This window comes from Nerophis lumbriciformis, linkage group LG34 (genome assembly GCF_033978685.3).
Source record: "Nerophis lumbriciformis linkage group LG34, RoL_Nlum_v2.1, whole genome shotgun sequence".
NCBI lineage: Eukaryota > Metazoa > Chordata > Actinopteri > Syngnathiformes > Syngnathidae > Nerophis > Nerophis lumbriciformis.
Window position 1 is genome coordinate 18,875,812 of NC_084581.2, and position 22,388 is coordinate 18,898,199.

At 39.7% G+C, this 22,388-nt stretch overlaps 1 protein-coding gene across 2 annotated transcripts in view; it reads right to left on the bottom strand.

The window, feature by feature from the left end:
• mettl24 (methyltransferase like 24) overlaps positions 1-21,240 on the bottom strand; it is a 62,493-nt gene extending 41,253 nt beyond the window's left edge. Inside the window, exon 1 of one of the 2 annotated variants that reach the window (XM_061929881.2) lies at positions 21,053-21,240. In XM_061929881.2, the coding sequence (XP_061785865.1) occupies positions 21,053-21,064 (12 nt within the window). In that variant the 5' untranslated portion in view covers positions 21,065-21,240. Of the gene's footprint in view, positions 1-6,716; positions 7,063-21,052 lie in introns of those variants that run through there. The other variant, XM_061929880.2, reaches the window with a different exon arrangement.
• Positions 21,241-22,388: the final 1,148 nt, after the last annotated feature.

Consider the following 22,388-nt stretch of genomic DNA (forward strand, 5'->3'; position numbering starts at 1 on the left):
AGGCAATGATGAGAGATATAGCAGATTAGTCTCGCTTAACAAGTGGCTGGCTAGCTTCTGTAGACAACAGGGACTAACGTTTATTGATAATTGGCCCTCTTTCTGGGGCAAACCAGGCTTGCTGATGAGGGACGGCCTTCACCCTAACCAGGAAGGCGCCATCATCCTGTCTAAGAATATAGACTACTGTTTAAGTCACATTTGACTAACTACACTAGAGCAAGCCCGGTCACAGGCAATTACAGAGCCTGCTAGTCCGGGTGAGGAGTCAGTTAAGCTAGAACTAGCCAGCGCCAGGCTGGATAATTCCTGTACGCATAGCAATTTTCTTAGAATAACACACAACTCACATAATGTGTTTTCTGTTGTGAATGTGTCCGGGGTAGATATGCATTCTACTGAGGTGGCAAATCATGATGCGTTCAGTCGATCGCAGCATCAAGCAAACAATCTGAAAATTCCCGTCGTATCAATTCCTAGATATGGTCGAAACTATTTAAAGTGCACTACGTATAATAAACGTAACATTATTAATATTTCTACTACGGATAATTTAAACAAAAACTCGTCAAAACAGCCCAATACTTATAATATGGGCTTTTTAAACATAAGATCATTGTCTCCCAAAACGTTATTAGTTAATGAGGTCATTAGAGACAACAATCTTAACGTCATTGGTCTTAGCGAAACCTGGCTCAAACCAGACAAATTTTTTGCGCTAAATGAGGCATCTCCTCCTAACTATACGAATGCGCATATTGCCCGTCCCCTTAAAAGGGGTGGGGGGGTCGCATTAATATACAATGAAAACTTTAACCTTACCCCTAACCTAAATAATAAATACAAATCGTTTGAGGTGCTTACTATGAGGTCTGTCGCACCGCTGCCTCTCGATATGGCTGTTATCTACCGCCCCCCAGGGCCCTACTCGGACTTTATTAATGAATTCTCAGAGTTCGTTGCTGATTTAGTGACGCACGCAGACAATATAATCATAATGGGGGACTTTAATATCCATATGAATACCCCATCGGACCCTCAGTGCGTGGCGCTCCAGGCTATAATTGATAGCTGTGGTCTTACACAAATAATAAATGAACCTACGCATCGCAACGGCAATACGATAGATCTAGTGCTGGTCAGGGGTGTCACCACCTCCAAAGTTATGGTACTCCCGTATACTAAAGTAATGTCCGATCATTACCTTATAAAATTCGAAGTTCTGACTCATTGTCAACAAACTAATAATAATAATAACTGCTATAGCAGCCGCAACATTAATGCCGCCACAACGATGACTCTTGCTGACCTACTGCCTTCGGTAATGGCACCATTCCCAAATTATGTCGGCTCTATTGATAACCTCACTAACAACTTTGACAATGCCCTGCGCAAAACCATTGATAGCATAGCACCGCTAAAACAAAAAAGGGCCCCTAAAAGGCGCACCCCATGGTTTACAGAGGAAACCAGAGCTCATAAATTATCATGTAGAAAGTTGGAACGCAAATGGCGCACGACCAAGCTTGAGGTTTTCCATCAAGCATGGAGTGATAGTTTAATATCGTATAAACGCATGCTTACCTTAGCTAAAGCTAAATATTACTCAAATCTCATCCGCCTCAACAAAAACGACCCTAAATTTTTGTTTAGTACAGTAGCATCGCTAACCCAACAAGGGACTCCTTCCAATAGCTCCACCCACTCGGCAGATGACTTTATGAATTTCTTTAATAAGAAAATTGAACTCATTAGAAAGGAGATTAAAGACAACGCATCCCAGCTACAACTGGGTTCTATGAACACAGATACAACTGTATCTACGACGGATACTGCAATACAAAATAGTCTCTCTCTTTTTGATGAAATAACATTAGAGGAACTATTACAGCGTGTAAGTGGGATAAAACAAACAACATGTTTACTTGACCCACTTCCTGGGAAACTTATCAAGGAGCTTTTTGTATTATTAGGTCCATCAGTGCTAAATATTATAAACTTATCACTTTCCTCTGGCACTGTTCCCCTAGCATTCAAGAAAGCGGTTATTCATCCTCTGCTCAAAAGACCTAACCTTGATCCTGACCTCATGGTAAACTACCGACCGGTGTCCCACCTTCCCTTTATTTCGAAAATCCTCGAAAAAATTGTCGCACAGCAGCTAAATGAACACTTAGTGTCTAACAATCTCTGTGAACCTTTTCAATCCGGTTTCAGGGCAAATCACTCTACGGAGACAGCCCTCGCAAAAATGACTAATGATCTACTGCTGACGATGGATTCTGATGCGTCATCTATGTTGCTGCTTCTTGATCTTAGCGCTGCTTTCGATACCGTCGATCATAATATTTTATTAGAGCGTATCAAAACACGTATTGGTATGTCAGACTTAGCCTTGTCGTGGTTTAACTCTTATCTTACTGACAGGATGCAATGCGTCTCCCATAATAATGTGACCTCTGACTATGTTAAGGTAACGTGCGGAGTTCCTCAGGGTTCGGTTCTTGGCCCTGCACTCTTTAGTATTTACATGCTGCCGCTAGGCGATATCATACGCAAATACGGTGTTAGCTTTCACTGTTATGCTGATGACACCCAACTCTACATGCCCCTAAAGCTGACCAACACGCCGGATTGTAGTCAGCTGGAGGCGTGTCTTAATGAAATTAAACATTGGATGTCCGCTAACTTCTTGCAACTCAACGCCAAGAAAACGGAAATGCTGATTATCGGTCCTGCTAAACACCGACATTTATTTAATAATACCACCTTAACATTTGACAACCAAACAATTACACAAGGCGAATCAGTAAAGAATCTGGGTATTATCTTCGACCCAACTCTCTCCTTTGAATCACACATTAAGAGTGTCACTAAAACGGCCTTCTTTCATCTCCGTAATATCGCTAAAATTCGTTCTATTTTATCCACTAGCGACGCTGAGATCATTATTCATGCGTTCGTTACGTCTCGTCTCGACTACTGTAACGTATTATTTTCGGGTCTCCCTATGTCTAGCATTAAAAAATTACAGTTGGTACAAAATGCGGCTGCTAGACTTTTGACAAGAACAAGAAAGTTTGATCATATTACGCCTATACTGGCTCACCTGCACTGGCTTCCTGTGCACTTAAGATGTGACTTTAAGGTTTTACTACTTACGTATAAAATACTACACGGTCTAGCTCCGTCCTATCTTGTCGATTGTATTGTACCATATGTCCCGGCAAGAAATCTGTGTTCAAAGAACTCCGGCTTATTAGTGATTCCCAGAGCCCAAAAAAAGTCTGCGGGCTATAGAGCGTTTTCTATTCGGGCTCCAGTACTATGGAATGCCCTCCCGGTAACAATTAGAGATGCTACCTCAGTAGAAGCATTTAAGTCCCATCTTAAAACTCATTTGTATACTCTAGCCTTTAAATAGCCCCCCTGTTGGACCAGTTGATCTGCCGTTTCTTTTCTTTTCTCCTCTGCTCCCCTTTTCCTTGAGGGGGGGGGGGCACAGGTCCGGTGGCCATGGATGAAGTGCTGGCTGTCCAGAGTCGGGACCCGGGGTGGACCGCTCGCCTGTGCATCGGCTGGGAACATCTCTACGCTGCTGACCCGTCTCCGCTCGGGATGGTGTCCTGCTGGCCCCACTATGGACTGGACTCTTACTATTATGTTGGATCCACTATGGACTGGACTCTCACAATATTATGTCAGACCCACTCGACATCCATTGCTTTCGGTCTCCCCTAGAGGGGGGGGGGTTACCCACATATGCGGTCCTCTCCAAGGTTTCTCATAGTCATTCACATCGACGTCCCACTGGGGTGAGTTTTTCCTTGCCCGTATGTGGGCTTTGTACCGAGGATGTCGTTGTGGCTTGTGCAGCCCTTTGAGACACTTGTGATTTAGGGCTGTATAAATAAAGATTGATTGATTGATGATTGAAGTAAGTTATATTTCATATGGTGAGATGAGTAAGATTATTTTGAAAATGAACGGATGGATGGATGAAATAAATTCAGAATGTTTATCATTGTTCTTCTTCTTTGTACTTTGTAAACACTTTAAGTTTGAAAAGTTTCTTGAAGTGGATCATATTAGTACATTGTTTGATTTCTTTGCTTGATTTAATTCCACATACTGATATACTGAAGGTCTTAAGTGTTGTACGTGCATACAAATGTTTTAAATTACATTTTTCTCTAAGATTATATTTCTCCTCTTTTTTTGAGAAGAATTGTTGTATATTCTTGGGTAGCAGGTTATAGTTTGCTTTATGTATAAATTTGATGGGTAGTTTGCTGCAAAGTTAAGTATTTTTATTTAGACAAACACATGTGTAGAAAGTATGATAATATACTGTAATATTTGTTGCAATATTGAATACTATTAAAGTTTAACATGTATGCAATTTCAAGCAGTGCATATATTTTTTCTGTCAAAATGTAAAAGAATCCATTACATTTAGTGAGAAAATATTAAGCACTTTATTGACACATATCATTTCTAGGTGTTTGCGGGACAGATAAAATGATGTCGCAGGCCTTGAGTTGTGTTTATTAGTTGCCAGCAAGAACCTATATTTTGACGTGATGGATGTAAACAGAGGTCACAACACCGGAAGATTGCTACCCAAGGGGGCGTGGCTACAGGATAGAGTTGCCAAATGGGAAATGTTCTTTGCCTGCATCTTATGGAATCATACATGACATTTTCAATGATAATAATGTTAGTAAATTATCTACTAAAAAAACCCAAAAATTCGGTGGTACATTACATGGGACATGTTGGTGTCTGAAAGACAGCCAAGAGAGGCTGGTAGATGACAATCAACAACACCCCATCTATAACTAAATAGATAATTTATGGTAGACTCCATTTTATCCATGAGGAGACTAAGGGCAACAAAGTGGAGACTGTGGAGTATCATACTGTTAAATAACGTTACATGATTTGATGATAAATCTACTCGACCAATAAGGGAGCAGTATGTTCCCAGCAGGCCAAACGGTACAAGAGGAAGTAGTTAGTTGTGATAGGTGACGCGATACTGTGTGTGTGTGTGTGTGTGTGTGTGTGTGTGTGTGTGTGTGTGTGTGTGTGTGTGTGTGTGCGTGTGTGTGTTCATGTATTTTTACCCTTCTTGAGACATCAACAAGGAAAAGTACCTTCCATATGGTCCCAATACCGGAAAACCATTGCATCTAATAGAGAATGTCTCAGTTGCACCCCTGGTGGTGAAATCTATCAAAATTCGGGTGGTCCCAAAAAGGAGGGATTTTTCAAATTGACTGTGTGTCGCTTTTAAAAGTGCTCTCCCTCTGGTCAACATATGAAATAACAAGTGTGTGTAAAAAAATTTGAAGTGCTCCCCCTCTGGCCAACATATGTAATAACAAGTGTGTGTAAGAAATTGAAATGCGTTCCCTTGGCCAAAATTAATATATAAAAAAAAAATAAACATGTATATAGAGACATACTGTAATAACTAGAAGTAAATCATGAAGATTAAAAACCAATTACAAACAAAAAATAAATTAACTAAAAGCAGTCTTTTTCTCACAATGTGTCTACTTTTTTCTTATAAATTTGGGAATAATTTCTCATTCTTTGTTTCTGTAATATTGCAATATTTTCTCGTAAAATTATTACTTTTTTAATGTTAAATGATACATTTTTAATGCAAAATGGTGACATTTGTCATATAAACTTCTGACTTTTATCACAATATTGCCAATTTTATTGTTGTTCTTGTAAAACAGTGAACTTTTTTGAGTAAAAGTATGCCTTTTGTCATAATTTTGCCAAGTAAAATTCCGATTATTATCATAACATTGCCAAAATTTTAAAGTTCTCTAATAAAATTGTGGCGTTTCGAGTAAAATTACGACTCTTTTCATAAAATTGCCAAGATTTTAAGCTTTTCTTGTAAAATTGCGACTGTTATTGAGAAGAATTCCGACTTTTATCATAATATTGCACAAATGCTCAGTTTTTCTTGTAAAACTTTGACTTGCCTTGAGTAAAACTACGACTTTTATTATAATACCGCCAAAATTCAAAGTTTTTCTTGTAAAATTGTGACATTTTTCTTGTAAAATTCAAACTCATTTTTCACAACAAGCTTTTTTATACTTACGTAGTATGTATATATTTTTAGTGTTGTAAATACAAATCTTGATATATCTAGAAAGGGTGGTCCTAAAGAGGTAGGCTTTTTTTCGGAGGTCTCAAGAAGGTAACAAATACAAAAACGTGTGTGTATGTGTTTGTGTGTGTGTGTGTGTGTGTGTGTGTGTGTGTGTGTGTGACAGCTGGTACTAAACGGAGTGGGAGGAGTGGTGTGCCACGTTTGACATCATTTTTTTTCCCGTCTCCATCATCGATTTAAATGAAACTAAGAAAAAGGAAAAACATTTACAAAGTTTGGGATTATTTTGATTTTATGGCGCCAAAGAAGCTAAACATTCTTCTTTTCCTGTTTACTATTTGGCTCACTGACCGAACTTGCGAGTTTCATATTCCTTTCTGTGCAGCTGCTGTGTTCGTAGAAAATAAACAAGAAACTTTTATATTTGCTAATTGTTAATTCTATACCATGACTTTTTAATCCAGCAGATGAGCATTATGACAGTGTCAGTGCACTGCCAATGCAGCCAGTGAGTGTGCCATACACTCACTGACCACCACTAGCACTAAGGAAAGAAGTGCATTGACCAGTCTACCTTTTTTTGGCGTTTCAGACGCGAGCCGGCATCCCTCCTCATCACGTCGCCTTGCTTCAGTGCAGGAACCTTCTCGGTGGTCCAGGTGCGAGTGGGCGGGGCCTTGTCCTCCAAAGGCCGGCTCGCAGGTGCCAGCCGCCATCGTGTTTCCAGGTAAACGTGGACGCTGACGCCCACGGCAGTTAGCAGGAAGGCCAAACGCAGCAGCAGGCCCATGTCCACTCAGGAGGACTCGCTGATTTCAACATGTCTCATTCTTCCTTCAGTCTTCTTTTTGAGCAGAAGGTCATGGAGAGCAGCGTCAAAGATGTCCACGCACTCTTGTGCAGCATGTATGTGTGTGTGCCTGAACACTCCAAACATTAACTAAAGGCACACCCCATCCACTTACATGATTTAAAAAACTACAACTCCTCCTCTCATTCTTTCTGGCATCACATACACTCCTCCCTCCCTGCTAAGTGTCACATTACTGTGTAACTTTAGATGTGCGCCATCCACGCAGCCTCTTTTCCTCTTACTTCCTGACATCTGCACATGAGGCAATCCTTTCAAACAAGGCAGCTTTGAGTGTTGTGGCTGCAAAGCAATAAAGGGAGCTCAAAGCGACTTAAAACTACCAAGTTTATTGTTCAGTTTCAGTTTATTTGGAACATGCATACGATATAATGTAATGCATCACACATTTCCAGTTGTTTCATTACAGCATGTCCGAAAAGGAGAAGGCAGAAGCAGAGTTTTTGATTGATTGAAACTTTTAATAGTAGATTGTACAGTACAGTATATATTCCGTACAATTGACCACTAAATGGTAACACCCGAATAAGTTTTTCAACTTGTTCAACTTTTCAACCACGTAAATCAAATTATGGTAAGAGCTTATTTAATCCTACCCCTTTTCATACCATAGCAATTTTATCCCATTGCCTTGTTCTCTGTAACAGAACAGTGAATAAATAAATAATATACCATAGTAAGCATACAAATATTAAATACATAATCTTTGTAATGCATACATTATCTTTGTCTCTAATGTATTAAAATTAAGCGTTTTTTTTTCTTTAGGTGTTGATTGTTTAAACAAAATTTCTCAGCACTATTAGTCAACTATAGTAAGGAATATTGTGATCTCTGCTGCCATCTAGCGGTTAGTTGGTGCAACGTGCTAATATTGTCTCGAAATTATTAGCAGTAATCAGAGGTTGGCAACCCAAAATGATGAAAGAGCCATATTGGACCAAAAATACAAAAAAGTAATCTGTCTGGAGCCACAAAAAATCTAAAGCCTTATGTCAATCAATCAATCAAAGTTTATTTCATAACAAATGTCTCAAAGGGCTGCACAAGCCACAATAACATCCTCGGCTCAGATCCCACATCAGGGTAAGAAAAAACTCAAGCCAATGGGCTACAATGAGAAACCTTGGAGGGGACCGCAGATGTGGGGACCCCACCACATGCAATGTGGGGTTAATAGTGTGAGAGGCCAGTCCATAGTTGGGCCAGCAGGAGATCAACTTGAGTGGAGACAAGTCAGCAGCGCAGAGACGTCCCCAACTGATGCACAGATGAGTGGTCCACCCCGGGTCCCGACTTTGAACAGCTAGAGCCTCATCTGATTACCTCTCCACGCAGGAGAGGGGTGAAGAGCAGAAAAGAAACGGCAGATCAACTGGTCTAAAAGGAGAGTCTATTTAAAGGTTAGTGTATACAAATGAGTTTTAAGATGGGACTTAAATGCTTCTACTGAGGTAACATCTCTAACTGATACCGGGAGGGCATAAGTCTTATAATGAAGGAAACACATGATGTAAGTGTCGATAATAGCCTACTATCAAAATGACTATGTGTCGCAGGCTGAAGCAAATCTTCATTGACAGAAAAGTTGAAATGTATTATTTGTTCTACACATTTTTACAACATTACAAACTGAGAAGCTGAGATAGGCTCCAGCACCCCCCGCGACCCCAAAAGGGACAAGCGGTAGAAAATGGATGGATGGATAGAAACCATTAGTAAATCAGAGGCTACTCAGAAGGTGAGAACTCCTGGAAATGACTGGCTTTTAATGGCCAAAGGTATAGATGTATGTGTCCAAGCTAAAGGAAACGGCAGGCTGACTTTTTCTAATAGATTTATTACAATCTTTGGCAAGCTGGGTAACGTTTGCTGTGGTCTGGAACAACATGGCACACAAACAACTATAAAACATGCATCCAATATTACATACAGATAATATGTCATGAGACATGCAAAACTAAATTATATACAAAAAGGGTAAAAGTAAAGGATATTAGATGAGCTCAAATATACCTACAAATGAGGCATAATGATGCAATATATGTACATTAGATAGTACTTTATTGATCCCCTAAGGGAAATTAGATTTTCAGATTTACATACAACTAGCATGTTAACATATTTGATCATGCACTGACCAAACATTTCTAATTAACACTCCAACAAGTCAATAACATCAACAAAGCTCACCTTTGTGCATTCACGCACAGCATAAAACGTTTGGTGGACAAAATGAGACAAAGAAGGAGTGGAAGATTTTACATGTAAACAAACTGTTGCGTCCCAGTCCACACTATGGTGAGTTCAAGAACCGCCGAAATTAGTAGGACAAAACGATGTTCACCAAATAGTCTCATCAATGAAGCATACACACAAACATATTAAACAGTAGGCTTTCTAACAATTGGGAAGGTTTGTGTCATGTTTGTCCTCAAACAAAAAAACATACTAAAACAAAACAATCTTTTCCCCCCATCTTTTTTCATTTTCAATACTTTTTAAAAAATGCTGAAGAGCCGCATGCGGCTCGAGAGCCGCGGGTTGCTGACCACCGGCATAAATGATTTTGTATGTATAAATAAATTGGTAATGAGTATTTAAAAGGGCAATATCTCAGTGCTATTAATTATGGGAATACATAGTGTGATCTATATTGCCATCTAGTGCCTGGAGTTTGCAAGAGTGGGTAAAAAATGTAATACATTTCCAAATCGGGATACAATACGATCATTTTTTATGATACAGTTTACAATGATCCACCCATCCATCGCCTTCTTCCGCTTATCCAGGGGTGTCAAACTCATTTTAGCTCAGGGGCCGCATGGAGGAAAATCTGTGCACACGCGGGCCGTACTATTAAAATCGTGGCATTAAAACAAAAAAATAAAGACAACTTCAGATTGTTTTCTTTGTCTTACTTTGGCCAAAAATAGAACAAACACATTCTGAAAACATTACAATAAAAAATATAGAAAAAAAAAAATACAAGCAGCGGTAAAGTTTAGATCCATGAAGGAAAGAAGAAAGTGAATGAATGTTTATAACTGAATACATTTACATAAATATGCATTAAAAATGTGTTTTCTTTTGTATCATTTATTTTAATGAATTAAGTAACGTTTATGACAACCTTTTTCCACACAATATAGAATGTGAGATATAACAGGATAATGCATACATTCATCATTTGTTTTCAAAACGCTTACAAAAAAATGGGACCCCAAAGATTTACTGTGGAACCCCATTTTTATGACCATTTTTAAAATTCCTAGCGCCCACATTGGAGTATTGGTGCGTGCAAAACAGCAGCAGGCGGCTGTGGCCTGCGGGCCGGTTCTATCCATCCATCCATTTTCTACCGCTCGTCCCTTTCGGGGCCGCGGGGGGTGATGGAGCCCATCTCAGCTGCATTCGGGCGGAAGGCAGTTCATTACTACCACAATTCTCCAAAATCATGGAAAAATTATTCAATAGTCGATTAGATTTATTTATTAACAAAAGTGGGACGCTCGTGGAGAACCAATATGGATTCCGAGCAAATATCGCAACATCAATAGCATTAACCAAAATAACAGAGGAAATTACCAATTCCATAGATGGTAAAGAATGTGCGGCTGTAGAATTCATGGACTTAACAAAAGCATTTCACACAATTAATCATGATATTTTAATACGAAAATTAGAACGATACGGCATCAGAGGTTTGGTATTGAATTGGGTAAGAAGCTATTTAACCAACAGGAAGCAATATGAGAAGATGGGTGAAAATATGTCAACACGGCTAGATATATCTTGTGGTGTACCCCAGGGATCAATACTGGGACCAAGATTGTTTAATCTTTATATAAACGACATTTGTAAAGTTACAAAGGACTTAAAGTTAGTTTTATTTGCAGACGACACAACTGCTTTCTGTTCAGGAGAGAACACACAGAAGATAATACAAATAACAGAAGAAATGAACAAATGAAAAAGATGGTTTGACAAAAACAGACTATCTTTGAATCTCAGTAAAACTAAAATAATGCTATTTGGTAACAGTAGAAAAGAGCATTAAACACAAATACAAATAGACGGAGTAGACATTGAAAGGGTAAAAGAAACCAGATTTTTGGGAGTATTAATAGATGATCAAATGAACTGGAAATCTCATATACAAAACATACAACATAAGGTGGCAAAAAACATTTCAATAATGAATAAAGCAAAATACGTCCTGGGACAAAAATCACTTCAGATTCTCTACTGCTCGCTAGTGTTACCATATCTCAGTTATTGTGTAGAAATATGGGGAAATAATTACAAATGTGCGCTACATTCGCTAACCGTGTTACAAAAAAGGTCAGTTAGAATAATACATAATGTTGGATATAGAGAACATACAAACCCTTTATTTATTGAGTCAAAAATATTAAAGTTCGGTGATTTGGAAAAATTGCAAACAGCTAAAATGATGTACAAAGCAAACTAGAACCTGCTACCAAAGAATGTACAACAATTTTTAAAACTTTTAGCATATCAGTATGTGGAATTAAATTATGGAATGGATTAAGTAAAGAAGTTAAAAATTGTACTCATATGATCCAGTTCAAGAGGTTGTTCAAAATAATAGTGCTTACAAAGTACAAAGAAGAAGAATTATGAGAAATATTTCCAACCTTATTGGAAATAAGATATTCTTCATCTCAGTATGTTAATAATGACTGAATTAATTAATTACATATTACAAAACTGTTGTGTATACTAATTCATAGATGTTATTTTATTATATAAAAAGGTCAGTAAATGATTCTATATATTTGTAAACGCTCTGAAGTGGGAAAGGGGTAGGATTAAATAAGCTTTGCTTCTTCCTACTCCTTTTCGGGCATGATGTAAAATGAAATGATATGAAATTGTGTGATGTATTATGCTGTAAGTGTGTTTATGTTCGAAATAAACTAAAGAAAGAAAGAAAGAAGGCGGGGTACACCCTGGACAAGTCGCCGCCTCATCACAGGGCCAACACAGATAGACAGACAACATTCACACTCACATTCACACACTAGGGCCAATTTAGTGTTGCCAATCAACCTATCCCCAGGTGCATGTTTTTGGAGGTGGGAGGAAGCCGGAGTACCCGGAGGGAACCCACGCAGTCACGGGGAGAACATGCAAACTCCACACAGAAAGATCCCGAGCCCGGGATTGAACTCATGACCTTTGTATTGTGAGGCACATGCACTAACCCCTGTTTCACCGTGCTGCCTGGGCCGGTTCTAATACTACCCGCGGGCCTTGACTTTGACACACCTGCACTTATCCGAGGTCGGGTCACGGGGGGCAGCAGCCTAAGCAGAGAAGCCCAGAAGATCCCGAGGAGTTCCCAGGCCAGCCATGGGGACATAAGCTGTGTCCCAATTCAGGGTCTGCATCCTTTGCAGTGCGCATTTGTGGGGTGCTGACGTCATCGCGGTGCACGAAGGCTGTCCCAATTCAAAAAAGTTCCAAGTGTCCTTCGAATCCGTCCGACAAATGTGTCCTTTTCTCCCATTAGCAGAAAGGTTGCATCCGTGTACACTTCGCGTTCTTTCATATCCCGAGATCCTGTGCGCTCACAACTCTGAAAAATATTTTCTACATGGCGGCTCGATGCGGTGCGGAAAGAGCGAATATAATTTGTAAGTATATCTTTGTTTATTAATCTAAAACAGCAATAATCAGACACGTCAAGCAGGGGTGACAGTAGTGATATCCATTTTTGTTTAAATATGAGACGTCGACTATCGTAATGTTGCGTGTCCTCTGTGCTCTTTCCTCCATTGCAGACAGCTTGGTGCCTGGAGCTTTTTTCAACGTTTGCAAGTAAAGCCTGACATATTTTAATTAACTTTTTTAGACTCCAATAACTTGACTTAATTATGTTATATTAATGTCTGACCGGACTAATGACGTATTGTAAACGTGTCATCAACATACCGATATCAAATATTAAGTTTTTTTGCATACATTTGCATGATATTTGAAAATGTTTACTTCTATTAATGATTATTGTGATCTTGTGTTTAACTTTTCTGTTTTTGTTGCTGTGCATAATAATCAAGGAGGACTTGGACAACAAATGACCAAAAACAAATGACACAAAACATTTATATACCAGTTTGAATGATCATTTAAAAACAAATTAGTTTTACAACAGATACAAATTAATAAATTAATGTACTGAAACTGTAGTTGTGATTAATTTCCTCTGCCTTCATTGCAAATAATTATATGATGATAATAATAATAATATTATGCTATCCCAATATTTACTATTACTATAATGCAACCAAATTGACAAGATTAGAAAATTACCGGTACATCAATTGTGAATCCCATATAAATAAAGTAAGATCGTGTGGTGTTACTGTGTAGATAGACTGAGTTACATGTTCCACTTCAACAAGCATGAAAATAAATCCATCATTAACTAATAATTAGGAATAACAGCTTTAGAATGCTTGTCAACACGTGACACATCTCCATGACAACCATCTCCCATGAACAACGATTTCAAATTAGAAATGGTCTCAGCTGACGAGGTGCTCAAAAAATTGAGCGCGCTCCACCTAAACAAGGCCACTGGCCTTGACAATATCCCCTCCAGATTCCTCAGGGACTCTGCCACCACCATTGCCCCAATCATCACACACATAATAAACCTCTCAATTAAACAAGGCAAGTACCAAAAGATTTCAAGATAGCAAGAATAACTCCCCTTTTTAAAAAAGGAAGCAAATTAGAACCTGGCAACTACCGACCAGTTTCTATTCTCAGTTCTATTTCGAAAGTAATGGAAAAAATAGTTTATGAACAGTTCGATAGATACCTTGCCACCAATAAACTCATGTACAAATTCCAATCCGGCTTCAGAACTAACCACTCCACTGACACATGCCTTCTCTATCTGACCGACCACATCAAACATGAGGTGGACGCGGGCAAATACTGCGGCATGGTCATGTTGGACCTTCAGAAGGCCTTTGACACCGTTAACCACGCTATACTGTTGGATAAGCTCAGAACAATCGGATTTGACAAAACCTCATCGAGGTGGTAGAGGTGAACGGCATCGTGTCCCCCCCCCCCCTCTTTCAGTAAGCTGTGGAGTCCCCCAAGGCAGTAAATTGGGGCCTTTACTGTTCCTAATATACGTGAACGACATGTCATCAGCATGCGACTGTGAATTGTTCCCGTTTGCGGATGACTCGGCCCTGCTGGTATCAGACAAGGACAAGTCACAGGTGGAAAAAATCCTCAGCGCTGAACTCTGTAGAATTTGCACCTGGCTCGCTGACAAGCTATCCATACACTTGGGTAAAATGGAATCCATCCTATTTGGGTCCCAAATCAAGCTTAAGAAAGTCAGTGACTTAACTATTAAAGTGGATCACATCGTTATCACCAGGAAAGATGAGGTCACCTACCTAGGTTCCATTCTAGAGGCTAATCTTTCCTGTGATAAAATGGCAACCAAGGTAATCAAAAAGGTCAACCAATGAACGAGATTTCTCTACAGAATCTCCTCTCTGGTCAACAAAGGCACCATGAAGATTCTAGCGGGAACTCTCATTCAACCCTTTTTTGATTACGCATGCACCTCCTGGTACCCCAGGACCTCCAAAACCCTCAAATCTAGACTCCAAACATCCCAGAACAAGCTAGTCAGATTACTTTTACACCTCCACCCCAGATCACACCTCTCTCCTACCCACATTTCCAAAGTGGGCTGGCTCAGGGTGGAGGACAGAGTAAAACAACTTGCACTGAGCCTAGTCTATAAAATTCGCTACACCTCCCTGATACCGAAGTACATGTCAAACTACTTCCATAACTTAAATGACCGCCATAACCACAACACCAGGGGGAGCTCTACTAACCATGTTAAACCCAGATTCCGATCTAACTCATTCTCCTTCTATGCCACATCAATATGGAATGCGCTCCCAACAGGTGTAAAAGAAAGTGCATCTCTATCCTCCTTCAAAACTGCACTAAAAGAACACCTCCAGGCAACTACAACCCTAGCCTAACTCCCTCCCCCGCCACATCTCACCTACCCGGATTGTAATTAATCAAATGTAAATCAAATGTATATACTTGTTCTTATGCTTTCTGAGCTCACTATGTTCACCGCTCGCTGTACATAGCCTACGAAGTGAGACCTACACCGTTTCAATGTCCATTTCTCAGATGATATAATTGTTGATGACTGAAGTGCTGATATCAACCAAACCTAACCCCCCAACCCCAACCCCCCCGGATTGTAAATAATTCAATGTATATACTTTGATAATTAACTTGTGTGATGACTGTATTATGCTGACTAGGGATGTCCCGATCCGATATTTGGATCGGATCGGCTGCCGATATTTGCCAAAAATTGCGTATCGGCAAGGCATGGGAAAATGCCGATCCAGATCCAGTTTAAAAAAAACTCCGGTCCGTGTTTTCTAGGGCCGAAACGACGCGTCGACGTCATCGGTTACGTAAATACGTCGACGCCGTTTTTGTGCGTCGACACGTCGCATATTTACGTCGCACTACCGTCATGAGCGCAAAGCAGACGATGCGAGCGGTGCGAGCGAGGGGGAAAAAAGCACTCCAAAAGTCGTCAAAAGTAAGGCTGGGCGTTATGACTAAAAAATGTATCACGATATAAGTGTTTCATATCAGTCGATATCGATAATTATTGATAAAAAAAACAAAAAACTATTCTAAATAAAGACCAGGAGAAAAAAGGCTGAATTTAAATACTTTTATTTTAAATATAACCTTTAACCTTTAGAACGAGGTCAGCATTATGAAAAACAGTCAAATAAATGAAAATACTGGCCGATGTGCAAATATTGACATTAAATAAATGCTTAATCCAACAAAATGTGCAAAGTATTGTAATTAAGAAATTAGTAGTGTACAACTCAGGCTTTAAAGCCATATTGATAACAATATATGCAAATAAATAACAGTCACATTAAGCAAGCAGCCGTGTCCACTTGTTTATGAAGTTGCCTTCACTATATTTGCCCCGCTGTCTGTGGTGATGCACACCATTTTTTCCTCAGCCAGACTCCAGGACAACAGTGCCTCCTTCAAGCCTTCTGCTATTATCTCCCCGGTGTGGTCTTCGGGGAAATACGCAGTTTCCAGGCATCGTGTTTTCAGAACCCAGTCATTGTCGATGAAATGAATTGTCAAGCTTAGGTATGGCTCGCATGAACGGCTTGACCACATGTCGGAGGTTGTCGCAAAGTGCTTTGCTAACAGTATCTCCTTTTCCACGGATTCGTATCGGACTTAAAAAATCCAAAATACTGCCAAACTGGTGACGTGACGTTTCCTTTTTTATTTACAAGGTAGGGTCTCCCAAGGCAAACTGGTCCTAGGTGAGGGATCAGACAAAGGACAGCTCGAAGATCTCTATGAGGAACACTGACAAGGAACCCAGATTTCCCTCGCCCGGACGCGGGACGTACCACGACGTTACTCACATTTCGACATGTTACCATTGTAGCGCACTACAATGCCATGTCGCCTTACATTTCGTGTGATTCTACAATAATTTAGAAATAAATAATGTCTAATTACCTTTTCCTCCTCTTGCCCCGATGTCCATGAACTGAAACGTTGCACTTGATGATGCTGCAGTGTAAACTCGCAAGGTAACATTTGCACCAGGCTGCTTGGCTGTCGGGAGGAGAAAGGCACCGTTGTGTGGCCGCTCAGGTGCCGCGTCCTGCAGGGGCGACCCACGGCGGCAGCCCGACCCTTGTTGCATTGAAAGTGTTCTTATATTCTCCGCTGAAGTCCTCAAATTATGAAGTGGAGCTCCCGCCTCGGTTAAGCTACTTGTCGGCAGACATTTTGTCCACAACTTGGCTTTAAAAAAAATTAAAATGAACTTGTCTGAAAAGGGGCGGGGATTATTGGTAACCGGAACCGGAATGCAACATCGCTCACACACACTAGTAAGATGCTCTTACACACACTGGTAAGATGCTCCCATACACACTGGTAAGATGCTCTTACACACACTTGTAAAATGCTCCCATACACACTGGTAAGATGCGCTCATACACACTGGTAAGATGCTCTTACACACACTGGTAAGATGCTCTTACACACACTGGTAAGACGCGCTCATACATATAACTGAAATCTTTGCACACATACTACTGAAATTGTTGTCTCTCACACGCACGTGTAAAAAGCACACACACACACTGGTGAAATCCGTTTATACATACTAGTGAAAAATAATTCCAGGTGTGTGCGTGAGACAAAAACATTTCAGTAGTGTTTATAAGAGTGGTAGTGTATGTAAGAATGTTTCAGTAGTGTTTATACGAGTGTTTCAGTAGTGTTTATAAGAGTGTTTCAGTAGTGTATATAAGAGTGTTTCAGTAGTGTATGTAAGAATGTTTCAGTAGTGTTTATAAGAGTGTTTCAGTAGTGTTTATAAGAGTGTTTCAGTAGTGTTTATAAGAGTGTTTCAGTAGTGTTTATAAGAGTGTTTCAGTAGTGTATGTAAGAATGTTTCAGTAGTGTTTATACGAGTGTTTCAGTAGTGTTTATAAGAGTGTTTCAGTAGTGTATGTAAGAATGTTTCAGTAGTGTTTATAAGAGTGTTTCAGTAGTGTTTATAAGAGTGTTTCAGTAGTGTATGTAAGAGTGTTTCAGTAGTGTTTATAAGAGTGTTTCAGTAGTGTTTATAAGAGTGTTTCAGTAGTGTTTATAAGAGTGTTTCAGTAGTGTTTATAAGAGCATTTCAGTAGTGTTTATAAGAGCGTTTCAGTAGTGTATGTAAGAGCATTTCAGTAGTGTTTATAAGAGCATTTCAGTAGTGTTTATAAGAGCATTTCAGTAGTGTTTATAAGAGCGTTTCAGTAGTGTTTATAAGAGCATTTCAGTAGTGTATGTAAGAGTGTTTCAGTAGTGTTTATAAGAGTGTATAAGAGTGTTTCAGTAGTGTATGTAAGAGCATTTCAGTAGTGTTTATAAGAGTGTTTCAGTAGTGTGTATAAAAGAAAAAGATTTCAGTTGTTTATGTGAGAGCGTTTTAGTAGTGTATGTAAGAGCATTTCAGTAGTGTTTATAAGAGTGTTTCAGTAGTGTGTATAAAAGAAAAAGATTTCAGTTGTTTATGTGAGAGCGTTTCAGTAGTGTATATAAGAGCATTTCAGTAGTGTTTATAAGAGTGTTTCAGTAGTGTGTATAAAAGAAAAAGATTTCAGTTGTTTATGTGAGAGCATTTCAGTAGTGTATGTAAGAGGTAATTCTGAATAATGTCCCTAACGGCCCCTCATAACATACTGTCACGTCATACGTCACATACGTCCTCCCCGAGCAGAGAGGTAGCAGCATGGCTAACGTTAGCTGTGATGCTAGCGCAGCCGTGTGACCAACGTTCTCTCTAAGGTGCGCGCCTGTGCAATTGCAAACTGCTCAAGCGTCCTCTGCGCATAGCAATTATTTGCCACGCACAAAATCAAATAAAAAAATAAGCGCATAACAATTTTCGACACACGGACACGACAGAGAAAACAGTTTGTCATCATTGTTCAAATATTGCAACGTCTGTCGAGACGCTTATCTCCATTCGGTGCCACACGTCCACACCATCAAAATGCCGAGGCAAAAATTTCCACATCAACACCGTATGAAAAAATTAGTGATTTTTTTTAGTTGTGATTTCCTTCTCTGCATGAACGTTTAAAAGTAGCATATATTAATGCAGTATGAAGAAGAATGTTTTAATGTAGACATGCAAGCCTTGAAAGAAAATGTTGAAAATCAAGACTACATTTCCTGCAAATGGGTGCATTTCTACCCTATATTTTAACTTTAGATTTATTCTCATATTAAACTCTTTTGGCTGTCTTTTTGACACTTACATCCGACGCCCCCCTCCACACCCTGGATTATAAATAATGTAAATAATTCAATGTGATTATCTTGTGTGATGACTGTATTATGATGATAGTATATATCTGATAGTATATATCTGTATCATGAATCAATTTAAGTGGACCCCGACTTAAAAACTTATTCGGGTGTTACCATTTAGTGGTCAATTGTACGGAATATGTACTTCACTGTGCAACCTACTAATAAAAGTCTCAATCAATCAATCAAAACACATAGAATCATCATACTGCTGTGATTATATGCATCAAGTGTTCATTCAAGGCTAAGGCAAAATATCGAGATATATATCGTGTATCGCAATATGGCCTTAAATTATCGCAATATTAAAAAAAGGCCATATCGCCCAGCCCTAGTTTCAATGATGCCATTTCTGTCTGTCATGTATAATTTTGTCTATTTTGTGTTTATCCTTGAATAAACAGGTCAGTTTCTTGTTACCAACCATTGTGTATTATTCAAACTCCCCTAATTCAGCTGGCTAGTTGTTATCAAGAGTACTAAAACCCTTTTCAACATGATTCTGACAACTAAGTAGGCTAAATAACTTTAAACTTTAATACATGCTCGGATAGGCCAGTATCGGTCAGTATCGGTATCGGTCGGTATCGGATCGGAAATGCAAAAACAATATCGGTATCGAATCGGAAGTGCAAAAACCTGGATCGGGACATCCCTAATGCTGACAGTATATATTTGTACCATGTTTGGCGGGGGCGTTGTTTGGTGGTAGCGGGGGTGTATATTGTAGCGTCCCGAAAGAGTTAGTGCTGCAAGGGGTTCTGGTTATTTGTTCTGTTGTGTTACGGTGCGGATGTTCTCCCGAAATGTGTTTGTCATTCTTGTTTGGTGTGGGTTCACAGCGTGGCGCATATTTGTAACAGTGTTAAAGTTGTTTATACGACGACCCTCAGTGTGACCTGTATGGCTGTTGACCAAGTATGCCTTGCATAAAGTACTATCTATGTATTTACAAACCCCGTTTCCATATGAGTTGGGAAATTGTGTTAGATGTAAATATAAACGGAATACAATGATTTGCAAATCATTTTCAACCCATATTCAGTTGAATATGCTACAAAGACAACATATTTGATGTTCAAACTGATAAACATTTCTTTTTTTGCAAATAATCATTAACTTTAGAATTTGATGCCAACAACACGTGACAAAGAAGTTGGGAAAGGTGGAGATAAATACTGATAAAGTTGAGGAATGCTCATCAAACACTTATTTGGAACATCCCACAGGTGTGCAGGCTAATTGGGAACAGGTGGGTGCCATGATTGGGTCTAAAAACAGTATGCCCTAACGTGACCTGGGTCTTCCCTGTGGCCTCCTACCGGTCGGACGTGCCCCAAACTAGTAATAATAATAATTTGTTGTTCTAAATATTGTTATTATAATTATTATTGACAATAATATTATTTTGACTCAGCTTTAAAGAACAAGACAATTAAAAGTAAACATATCTTTTCGGCTTACATTTTGCCTAACTCCTTTAATATAATAAATAGAATATGTTTTAATTCATACAAAAAGTGAACTAGAAGTAAACGTACCTATATTGTTAGAATTTTGTGTAATAAATAGTTTTATTTTCATTAATGTATAAGCAAAATAATAAATAATATGGGCAGACATTGTGCAATCTCTACTGCCATCTAGTGTTTAGTTGTTGCAACTTTTTGCTTGGATGGGTTGTAACAAACACACCCAAGTTATCCGGGTGTCGCTGCCACTACTCAGATTAAGGAGTCACGGGTGGGACCTGATATTCAGCTGGGAACGACTAAAACAATAAATAAACACAAGACATATATAACTATTAGCCACAACACAATCAGGCTTATATTTAATATGCCACAAACTAACAAAACACCTCCCCCCTCCCGTCCATATAACCCGCCAATACAACTCAAACACCCGCACAACACACTCAATCCCCCAGCCCAAAGTACCGTTCACCTCCCATAAATTTATACAGTTCAGATATTTCCCCAAAGTTACGTACGTGACATGCACATAGCGGCACGCATGTACGGGCAAGCGAGCAAATGTTTGGAAGCCGCAGCTGCATGCGTACTCACGGTACTGCGCATCCAACTCAAAAGTCCTCCTGGTAAGATACTCTGTTCGTCCCAGTTCCCCACAGGCCAATGGTAGGTCCACAAAAACGGTCAAGTTCGAAATCGACTAAAGAAAGAAAGAAAGAAAGAAAGAAAGAAAGAATGAATGAGGATTCCTTCCATGCAGGGACTCCGTAGCAAAAATGCTGTGGCTGACAGGTGCTCCATGTGTGTGACGTCAATTTCCGCTTCCGCCCGGCCTGATAGTACCGGATGCCTTCTATATCCCCACATTCTATTAAGTAAAATTTTTAATATTAGCATGATTATTGAATACGCCTGTAACAGTTCATAATATTAGGTAAATGGATGACATAATAAGTATATATAAACACTTCTTTTCCCAGCTGAGCACACGTTAATTGTGACTGGCATTGTATATATATATATATATATATATATATATATATATATATATATATATATATATATATATATATATATATATATATATATATATATATATATATATATACACTAGAGATGCGCGGTTTGCGGACACAACCGCGGAGTCCGCGGATTATCTGCGGATCGGGCGGATGAAATTTAAAAAAATAAGATTTTATCCGCTCGCGGGTCGGGTCGGGCGGATTAATTAGATATTTTTTTTTTTTTTTTTGCGGGTGGCAGTTAAACCAATTCGGTACATAGTTAAATGTTGTTACCCACATACGAAAAACGAGCAGACACCTGCAGCATATGCCACAACAGAAGAAAAAAAAAAAAAGAGATGGACACTTTTACGGAGCGGAGGGACGCCTCGCCGGGGTCCGGGACCGAGGCTCCTTCCCCCGAGAGGGCCCCACCGGGAGCCGTAGCTGAGGCGATCCGCGAGAAGGGCCCGACGCACGTCCAGGGTCACTACCGCGCCCACCGCACCGACACCCCGCCTCGTCCGCTTTCGCCGCGGCCGGCGTCACGCGCAGCAGGTAAGCAGCTTACCTGCCCGCCACCCCCGTAGCCGGGGGCTCGTAACATGGGTCACTCCGCGCGCTCCGCCCGCGCAGCTTACCTGCTTGCCACCCCTGTTGCCGGGGGCGCGTAACAGGGGTCACTCCGCGCGCAGTGCGCTCACAAAAGGGGTGGGGCTCACCCTGGTTGATATAGAGAGCAGGACGGTGGCCATGGAATTTCATTTAAGGTTTGTGATAAACCATCAAACTCATTCGTTAGAAGGACTCTATAGTAATATAAAGCGAAATTTTCTGGACATTATCATGCAAGAAAAGTTTATTTTTGGGATCGCGATCACCGCGTAATGATTTTTAAAGGTTGCATTACATTATTAACTGTCCCA